This window comes from Somniosus microcephalus, chromosome 21 (genome assembly GCF_052327205.1).
Source record: "Somniosus microcephalus isolate GS21.2 chromosome 21, FLI_Smic_1.0, whole genome shotgun sequence".
Taxonomy (NCBI): Eukaryota; Metazoa; Chordata; class Chondrichthyes; order Squaliformes; family Somniosidae; genus Somniosus; species Somniosus microcephalus.
This window is the reverse complement of record NC_141007.1, coordinates 24162639-24172758: the sequence shown is the minus strand read 5'-3', so window position 1 is coordinate 24172758 and position 10120 is coordinate 24162639. Positions and strand designations below refer to the sequence as shown.

At 43.1% G+C, this 10120-nt stretch overlaps 1 protein-coding gene across 6 annotated transcripts in view; it reads left to right on the top strand.

Moving 5' to 3' along the window:
• Nucleotides 1–4044: 4044 nt before the first annotated feature.
• The window catches only part of LOC147102654 (splicing factor U2AF 65 kDa subunit-like), a 39577-nt gene continuing 33501 nt past the window's right edge, over nt 4045–10120 (top strand). For 3 of the 6 annotated variants that reach the window (XM_085963346.1, XM_085963344.1, XM_085963343.1), the window contains exon 1: nt 4046–4289. In XM_085963346.1, the coding sequence (XP_085819472.1) occupies nt 4241–4289 (49 nt within the window). In that variant the 5' untranslated portion in view covers nt 4046–4240. Of the gene's footprint in view, nt 4290–10120 lie in introns of all 6 variants that reach the window. The other 3 variants (XM_085963341.1, XM_085963342.1, XM_085963347.1) reach the window with 3 other exon arrangements.

The following is a 10120-nucleotide window of genomic DNA, read 5'->3' as shown; positions in this document are numbered from 1 at the left end:
GAGGCACCTGCCCTGTTAGCCATCAGGAAAGTTGGAGGGGCGCCATGCCACTCTGACCGTAGAACTGAGCTGAAGACCTACTGCTGCAAATAAGGTCGGTAACTTAAGGCTCAAAAATTACAATATTCACAAGAAAATATTTAACCCTATCTATACAATAATAATTTCAGTGTTTGAAGTGCCGATAAATACACTTTCTGTCAGAGGCTATGCCTCTTTGCAAAGCCTGAGGCTTGAGTTTATGGGGTTTCCAAGACCTATGGCTGTCTGCTAAAGTGACTTAATACAATTGCAGGCTGCAGCTCCCAGCATCTATCTGTGCCTACAACTCAAAATGTATTTTGATTGATGGCAATATTGGCCATTCACAGATCATGTTAGGACTTGCTGTTTATAAGCCCACCAACTCCTCCCCTTTTGTGCACTGATGTAAAATTACTGAAGACAACCTTCCCTCTTGCCCAAGGAAACCATTTTTAAGAAAAGTGAAAGTAACCAGAACTTCTTTTTTATATATAAAACATCAAAACAAGGTCAAGCGAGAACTTTTGCTGAGCTAACTTTCTTGAAAAAACAAAATGTAGGTTGCAGTATTGAATAGATTGTTTATTTTGCAAATAAATGTTTTTACATGTGTGACAGATGAAACTTTGCACTTTGAAATTTGGCACTGCTTAATGCATATTTTTTGTACCTGCTGCATATATTTTATTTATGTCAATCTCAAAGAATACTCAAGAACAACCTGCAAACAAAATGGTTAATATAAACAATAGCAATTCTGGAAGGTCCATACCATTATTCGAGTTTTGAGGGAAGTCCTGAATTTAAATGCTTATTTAAGCAGACCATTTAGTAACATACTGTTGCAGAGGTTTTTGGTAAAGAAGGAAATGTGCAAAGTAGTTCCATTTTTTCTTAAGTTTTATAGATTTCATTATCCATTAAGATTTTTTTGACTACAGGAAAATAATATATCCTGTATATGTTGTGAAATATTCTAACATGTATGTGCAATAGTTGAGTTCTTTATGAAAGCAGATGTAATGCTACATATGCCAGATGACACTGGATCACCAAAGGTCATACGTATCATCATCTTTTTTCTTAAATTATTTAGTAGATCTACCATGCCAGGGAGTGCAGACAGACGAATACGCCTGATAATGGTGGTGTGTGTCTGGGCTATATGTAGGGTGGAAAGTTGTTAGTAAAGAGTGTCACTGGGTTGGATTAGTAGATGCAATTGATGTGGATTGGCGTGAAATTAAATAGGCAAAACCTCTAGAACAACAACAAAAACTTGCATTTATATAGCGCCTTTAACATAGTAAAGCGGTCTCAAGGCACTTCATGGGGGCGTTATCAAATCAAATTTGACATCAAGCCGCATAAGGAGATATTAGGACAGATGACCAAAAACTTGTTCAAAGATGTAGGTTTTAAGCAGCATCTTAAAGGAGGAGAGAGAGGTAGAGAGCCGGAGAGGTTTATAGAGGGAATTCATGGAGCTTAGGGCCTAGGCAGCTGAAGGCACGGCCATCAATGGTGGAGTGATTAAAATCAGGATGCGCAAGAGGCCAGACTTGGAGGAGCGCGGAGATTTCGGAGGGTTGTAGGGCTGGAGGAGGTGACAGAGATAGGGAGAGATGAGACCATCGAGGGGTTTGAGCACAACGATGAGAATTTTAAAATTAAGGTGTTGCTGGACCAGGAGCCAATATAGGTCAGCGAGCACAGGGTTGATGGGTGAACGGGACTTGGTGCAAGTTAGGATATGGGCAGCAGAGTTTTGGATGAACTCAAGTTTACGGAGGGTGGAAAATGGGAGACTGGCCAGGGGAGCGTTGGAATAGTCAAGTCTAGAGGTAACAAAGCGTGGATGAGGGTTTCAGCAGCAGATGAGGTGAGGCAGGGTCGGAGTGAATGCAGGAGAGTGGCGGTGAGGACACATGTGTACAGAGAGTGGAAGATTACATGGGTAGAGAGGCCTGAAAGGCAGAGAAGGGAAAAAGCACGCTTGGGGGAGATCAGAAGAACAATAATGAAGGGCAGAGAGTTAGCATGGTATTGAAGGTTAGGAGATTATAAATTCAGGAGTGAAGCAGAATATAAGGCAAAGGCTGCTGAGAAAGGGGAGACCTATGGAGGAAAAGGTTGGTGGATGTATGGTAAAGCATAATGGGTAACTTTTGTATGCGTTTTTCAGAATTCTTAAAATTTTGTTATAAATGTTCTTGTGTTATAAAGTTACTTGTAGAGGTTTATAGCAGGGTGAACCCAAAAGCAATAAGACCACTGGTATATTTGCCAACCTGTCAAATTACGTGGTTATTTCATTGATCAAAAAAGCGTGACATTATTTTTTTGAACTATAGGTACATTTAAAATGGATGACCGTTATACGCAAGACTTTGTATAGTTAAATTTTTACTTTTATTCATAAGAACAATGAAGTTCATGGATCCAAGGAGTCACATGATTTATCCCATATTCCCACAAATCGTACTTTGTGAATTTGTACTTACTGTGCTGTTTATTGACTGAATTTCCTTAGTGCCCAATAGAACTGCTCAGCCTCACAATATATGCAGTTAGCATCCTCCAGGCAACACTTTACAAAGAGGGCTGAGTACACGGGATGCACTAATAAACTAATAATGCAATACCAAAGATTAGCTATCGAGAACTATTATAACAGTTTTAGAGAACTACTATAAATCGCTGCATCACGGGAACATGCAGGCTTGTACATTTCATACTTGTGAGTTATTTCCTAATTTACAACAGTGACTCCATTTTAAAAGTACTTCATTAGCTGTAAAGCGCTTTGAGATGTCTGGTGGTCGTGAAAGGCGCTATATAAATGCAAGTCTTTTTTTCATTATAGCTTAAATTTTGAATACCCAATACAGCAATGCATGAGTGGTGAATAACTGGGGGGAGGTGGGGGATGCATCAATAATTGGGGAAACAATTTGTGAATTCAATGTTAGTACCTACTGTAGTGTATGTACCTTTAAGGGGAGAACTACTTTTTACAGCTCCTGTATACTGTATGTAGTACCGGCAGTGACCACACCTGTATATAAACCCTGAGTAGGGATCTGTACTGATAGTTTTAGAGTAACCCTCATCCAGTAAACACCTGTTGATTGTTCCTCTGCAGTCTCTGTCTATTTATTGAAGGACACCATACAGCAAGATTCACGGATTTAACACCTACAATTTAGCTTTGCAATACTAAGTATACACTTGGACCGAAATGTTACATATGAGTTACAACATATTAGAAAATAATTTTCATATTGCCCATTGTGACAAAAATGATGTATTTTTACCCAGTTTTATCTGGGTAGTGGTTCTCTTTAATTCATCAGTCTCAATATATGAAGGGGTAGATCTTGACTTTGTGTAAAACGGTTACATCTCTCCTGATGTTTATTTACACTGACTTCAAAAAAGCCTAAAAAAAGAGCCCACCCTAAAAAAACACATGTAAGCATGAACATGAATATCAGGACAATTACAGATAGAACAGTAAACTCCCCGGTTGTCTTTATATAACACTTTTAAATTGTTTCGTGTGTTGCCTCTCTTTCAAGCCTGGTCCAATGGGAGAATGGAAACAACATTTTGAGACAATAAACGTTGTCCATCTGGTTACAAGTGACCTATGAATAGGAAACAAATGGCAAATGCTGTAAACCTGAAAAAAGAATTAAAACTTTACAGCTCACAGCTGGCTGGGTGCAACTTGGAGGATGGGATTTTGTGTGTGTTACTATCATTTGACGACGTGAGGGAATTAAGGGTTTAAATTTGGTGTACGATGTCGCTTTGTTGCAGGTTGACAGCAGATGCGAGGTTTGTCCCTCCGCGCGCACCGTCACGCCGCCGCAACCAAACGTGGCTATCGAAGTCCCGCCTTCGCGCTGCAGCCATTGGAGGGCCGGGTAGGCGCTCCGGCGCGACGCGGGCACGGATTGGCCCGGCCGGGCTGTCAGTCAGAAGCTGAAGTTAGGGTGAGGCGCGGGCAGTGCGGGAGCTCGCTGGGTGAGGCGGCCATTGTGCGGAGGAGCGGAGCGGGGTTGGGCGCCGCCAATTTTAACGGTGGATGACGAGACAAGCGAAAACAAAATAAAGATTTCTGCCTTTTTTTTTGCTTTGTTTTTATTTACCTTTTATTAATTTTTTTTATTTAAAAAAAAGAGAAAATAGGTTAAAATTACACAGACAAATGTCAGATTTTGACGAATTCGAGAAACAGTTGCACGAGAACCGGCAAGGTGAGTGAGCCTGCGGCCCGCCGGACCAGGCTTTATTTTTCTTCCCCTCCCCTCGTCTCTTTGTTGCTTTTTTAATCCGGTTCCGCTGCCGTGCCAAGACGTGTTTCGAGGAGTTGAATTAAAAGCTGGTGTCCCGGAGACGGAACGAGAGCGGCGGGGAGAGAGGGGGAGGGGAGGGCGGCCGAGTGCACCGCGCATGCTCAGTGCGCGGCATTGATCAGCCTTCCAATGGGACAGGTGCCTCCAGTGACCCTGCTGATCGGCTCATTCAGCCCCTCGAGCCTGTTCACCCCATTCAGCTAGCTCATGGCTGAGCTGTATCTTTTTCCGAGGGGCAGGCAGTGACTAGTGGGGTACCGCAGGGATCGGTCCTGGGACCCCAGCTGTTCTCACAATATATACAAATGACCTAGACGAGGGAACTAGATGTAATATCTCCAAGTTTGCAGACGAAACAAAGCTGGGTGGGCGTGTGTGCTGTGAGGAGGATGCAGAGAAACTCCAGGATGATTTGGACAGGTTGGGTGATTGGGCAGAAGTATGGCAGATGCTGTATAATGTGGATAAATGCGAGGTTATCCACTGGTGGCAAAAACAGGAAGGCAGATTATTATCTGAACGGCAATAGATTGGGAGAAGGGGGAAGTGCAACGAGACCTGGGTGCCCTTGTGCACCAGTCACTGAAGGTAAGCATGCAGGTGCAGCAGGCGGTTAAGAAGGCAAATGGTATGTTGGCTTTCATAGCGAGAGGGTTCGAGTACAGGAACAAGGATGCTGCAGTTGTACAGGGCCTTGGTGAGACCACACCTTGAGTAGTGTGTGCAGTTTTGGTCGCCTTACCTGAGGAAGGATGTTCTTGACATGGAGGGAGTGCAGCGAAGATTCACCAGGCTGATACCTGGGATGGCAGGAATGATGTATGAGGTGAGATTGGGTCGATTGGGCTTATACTCGCTGGAGTTTAGCAGAATGAGAGGGGATCTCATTGAAACTTATAAAATTCTAACAGGACTAGACAGACTAGATGCAGGAAGGATGTTCCCGATGGCCGGGGAGTCCAGAACCAGGGGTCACAGTTTTAAGGATAAGGGGTAAGCCATTTAGGACAGAGATGAGGAATTTTTTCACCCAGAGAGTGCTGAGCCTGTGGAATTCTCTACCACTGAAGGCAGTGGAGGCCAATTCATTAAATATATTCAAGAAGGAGTTAGATATATTTAAGGCTAAAGGGATATGGGGAGAAGGCAGTGACAGGGTATTGAATTTGGATGATCAGCCATGATCTCATTGAATGGCGGAGCAGGCTCAAGGGGCCGAATGGCCTACTCCTGCTCCTATCTTCTATGTTTCTTAACTCCCATCTACCTGCCTTGGTTACAACAGTGACTCCACTTCATTGGCTGTAAAGCGCTTTTGAGACATCCGGTGGTCGTGAAAGGCGCTATATAAATGCAAATCTTTCTTGGTTCCGCAAGTATCAGCTGTGGCTCAGTGGGTAGCACACTGAGTCAGAAGGTTGTAGGTTCACAGCCCCACTCCATGGACTTGAGCACATAAAGCTAGGCTGACAGTCCAGTGCATTGCTGAGGGAGTGCTGCACGGTTGGATGCGACGTTAAACCGAGGCCCCTGTCTACTCTCGGGTGGACGGAAAAGATCCCGTGCACCATTTCGAAGAAGAGTAGGGGAGTTATTCCTGGTGTCCTGGCCAATATTTATCCCTCAATCAACATAACAAACAGATTATCTGGTCATCACATTGCTGTTTGTGGGACCTTGCTGTGTGCAAATTGGCTGCCGCGTTGCCCACATTACAACAGTGACTACACTCCCAAAAAAAAGTACTTCATTTGGCTGTACACTGAGATGTCCGGTGATTGTGAAAGGTGCTATATAAATGTCTGTCTGTCCTTTCTTTCTTTAATCCTTAATAGCCCTTACCTAACAAAAAAATCCCATCGATACAAAAGCAAAATACGGCGGATGCTGGAAATCTGGGACAACCCCAGAAAATGCTGGAAAACACTCAGCAGGTCAGGCAGCATCTGTGGAGAGCGAGAAGCAGAGTTAACATTTCAGGTCGATGATCTTTCGTCAAATCTGTCAATCTCTTTTTTGAAATTTTCATTTGACTCCCAGCCTCAACAGCTTTTTGGTGGGGTGAGAATTCCAATTTCCATTACTCTTTGTGTGAAGTGCTTCCTGACAACCCCCCCCCATTGCCCTAGCTCTAAAGGTTATGCCCCCTTGTTCTAGCTTCCCATAGGCGAGGAAATAGTTTCTCTATGAAATCCTTTTAAATTAATCACCTCGATTAGGTCATCCCTTAATCTTTTATATTCAAGGGAATGTGAGCTTATTCTATGCAACCTGCCCTAATTTAACCCCTGGTAGCATTCTGGTGAATCTGTGCAGCAACCCCGCCAATGCCCGTATATCCTTCATGAGGTGCGGTGCCCGGAACTCAAATATAGTACTCCAGATAGGATCTAACCAGAGCTCTCTGCAGCTATAACATAAGTTGCACCCCTTTGAATTCCAGCCCTCTTGAGAGACAGGCCAACATTCCACTAGCCTTTTTACAGGAAACTTTCGATTTACCGGCACCTAAATAACCGGAAATCTTGGTTAACCGGCAAAATTCAGGAGTAGGTTTTACTTCATATTGTATTTGCCTTCCTCCGTCTGTTGCTGTGCAAGGGTGTGGCTGCAGCTGTTGCTAAGCTACAGAGACGCTTGGAACTTGTGGCCATTGTTCTACAGTTGTTGCTAAGCAACAGGGTTTGTTGCTTTATACGGAGCTGTCAGCTCTCCCTATCTTTTACTATAGCATTTGGTTATCCGGAATTTTTGATGAAATGGCACCACGTCGGTCCCGTCCGTGCCAGAGGAAAAAGAATTTTCCTGTAATTTTTTTGTAGCCCGGGCAGTGTAGACGCTACCATCTAACTTAACATCTTTATTACATTAATTGAATTTTCTCAAAAGGAAGACTGAGGGGTGACCTAATGGAGGTCTTTAACCCTATCAAACTACTTCATAGTTTTAATATAGAGTTGATGTTTCCACTTGTGGAGACGTCCTAAAGTAAGGGTCACTAATAAATCCAAGAAGGCATTCAGGAGGAACTACCTTACTGAGAGAATGGTTAGAATGTGGAACTTGCTGCCACGTGGAGCAGTTGAAGCGAATAGCATAGATACATTTTAAGACAAAGCTCGATAAGAACATGAGGGAGAAAGGTATAGAAGAATATGCTGGTCGGGTGGGTGGAGGCTCGTTTGGAGCATAGACTAGTTGGGCCGAATGGTCTGTATCTGTGCTGTAAATTTGATGTTATTCTGTTCAAATGGCTACTTCATTCCAGTGCTGAATCCAATGAGCTATTTTTTTAAACCGTGGGAAGTTCACTTGTTCTGTTCAACTTTTGGAGATGTTAAACATTTAAAGAAAAAAACCAAATCGGCTACTGTTGGATATAAAATCTTTTATAGTCCCTTATCGTGTTGAAATGCCTCCAAGCACTTACACAGTGGATAACTTTGAAGTGCAGTGACTTGTTTTGGAGGTGAACATTGCAGCCATTCTGCATCTCCTATAAAGAGAAGTGAGCTGTTGAACTTACACCCCCCCCCCCCCCCTTTGAGGTTGATTAAAAGTGGAGTTTTGGTCAAGACTCTGGGGTGGGGGGCTCTTTTCCAAATAATGCTGTAGGATCTTTAATGCATCTGGATCCTCAAGTAGGCAGGTGGGGTCCTCTCCTGAAGGACCACACACCCTCTGAATTGCATTGGAGTGCCAACTTAGGTTATGAGCTCAATTCAGGTATAAACTCAAACCCACTACCATCTGACTCGAGTGAGGGTACCAAACCGAGTCTATGCGACATTGTGGCAAATACATACTTGAAATTGTCACTTTTTTCCATTCAAATTTATAATTGAGTTTTAATTGGTAGACTTGTTTGTCAACCTACTGTGTATTTTATAAAGCCCCAAATTTTCTGAATCTCTTTTGTCTAGGAATGTTTCAAAATTTTCTGCATCAAACTCCTAGTATTCTGAGCGGCCCCACTGTTCTGAGGGCTAACTTGCTGAGTTTTGCATAGCTAGATAGGACCTCCTGCTGTTTGTTTGACTAGCTGAGAAATTCCAACAGGCGCACAAACCCAATAATGCAGAGACTGCAATTTAGATCCTTCCCTTAATCGTCAGTTGTCAAAATAATTTTTGACCAACTTGTGCTTTCTGTGATTTATTCATGTATTATTCTGTGAATGATGCACTTACTCTGTATATGTACTGTGAAGCAATACAAGATTGAGCATATTTCTTTAAAGAAGTTGCCAACCCATGCAAAAATCCTACCAGGACTTTCCCACAAGTTTCACTCCGCCCTTGCTGTACCAAGGCGATTGACAAATTTTACTTGGGTACAGGTCTCCGACCCATTGGTATCAGCCGACTCGTGTTTTCAGTGTGTGGCATTAGGGACGTGTATGGATTAAACTATACACTCTCAGCTCACTTAGAGCTGTTTGACTTGTATATCTTCCGCTTTCTCGTACATCTATTTGCAAGTCAATATTGTCACTTACCCTTAATGTGTGTTTTTGTGCAGGGTGGAGAATTAGAGTTGCTTTTGGGCACATTTGTCATTTTTCTGTTTGGGGAACCCCTGGAAATATTGACACTTTCCTGGAGATCACTTGTTCTAAAATTTATGAATGGGCTCTGTCACTGGCGGTTTGCAGTCTGAGGCCATCTGATACCAAGATTTCATTCTACTGTTTACAGGAATGTTTGAAGTATCTATTTTTACCTAAGTTTTTCTTCACGCTCCAGATTTTGTTCGGGGGTGATTTGGTATTTTAATTTTTTTTAAGCGTACAAAAAGAAACAAATCGTTATTTCTTTCCCCCCCCCCCCCCCCGATCTTGAGATAAACTGGAGAGGTTATTAAGATAACAACATGGAGAGGCGCCCAACAGCCAATCTAAAGAAATGTCTAACCCCTGCAACGGTATTTCATCTCTCATTTGACCTCGAGCTATTTGAACCACATCTCCACAGCAAATAACTGAGCATTGGTGTTGAAGGATATGCAAGGCTAGAAACTAAACAATGGCCCTGAAATTAGGATCGGGAGCTTGCCGCGCGTGCAAGCCCCCGATGTGCACTCACCCTGCGTGCCGACATCTGAAGCCCGGGCCTGCTTGCATTTTCTGTCACTGGCCCGGTTCCGATGTCAGCGCGCTGTGCTAACCTGATCCAGTGGCGTAGTTAGTGCGATGTGCCGGCTGGGATCAGGTGAGCACTGTGCAGCCAATCAGGGGAGGGGAAACTCATTCATGAGTTTGAGAGTAAGAGCTGTCAAACTCATAAAGTATGGGCTGCCAAAACACTACTTAAACTTTAAATAAAATTTTAAAAAACATCCCACTGATTATATTAACTATAAATAAGTTTTTTAAATGTTTTAAACAATCAATTTTTTGAGAAAAATATTTTTTTTAAAAATAGGGTCTAAAACTAAACTTACCTTGCTGTAAATTCTTTAAAAATAATAAACCTGTGGGGGAAAAAAAATTCTAAATTGTACTAAAAGCCCACTTACCTGTAAAACTCAGTACTTACGCGGAGGCCTTTACACTCGGGCAACGGGGGGGGGGGGGGGGATTTCACTGCGCACGCGCTGCCTGTGCAGTCGCACGCGTTCTGCCTCTTAACCCCTTGGGTCAGAGGACAGGAAATGCCGGTTTTCAGTGCATGCTGAAAACCGGCAATTCCTCCGGTCACACGCATGAGTACCCCGTCCGTACTCACGCGTTA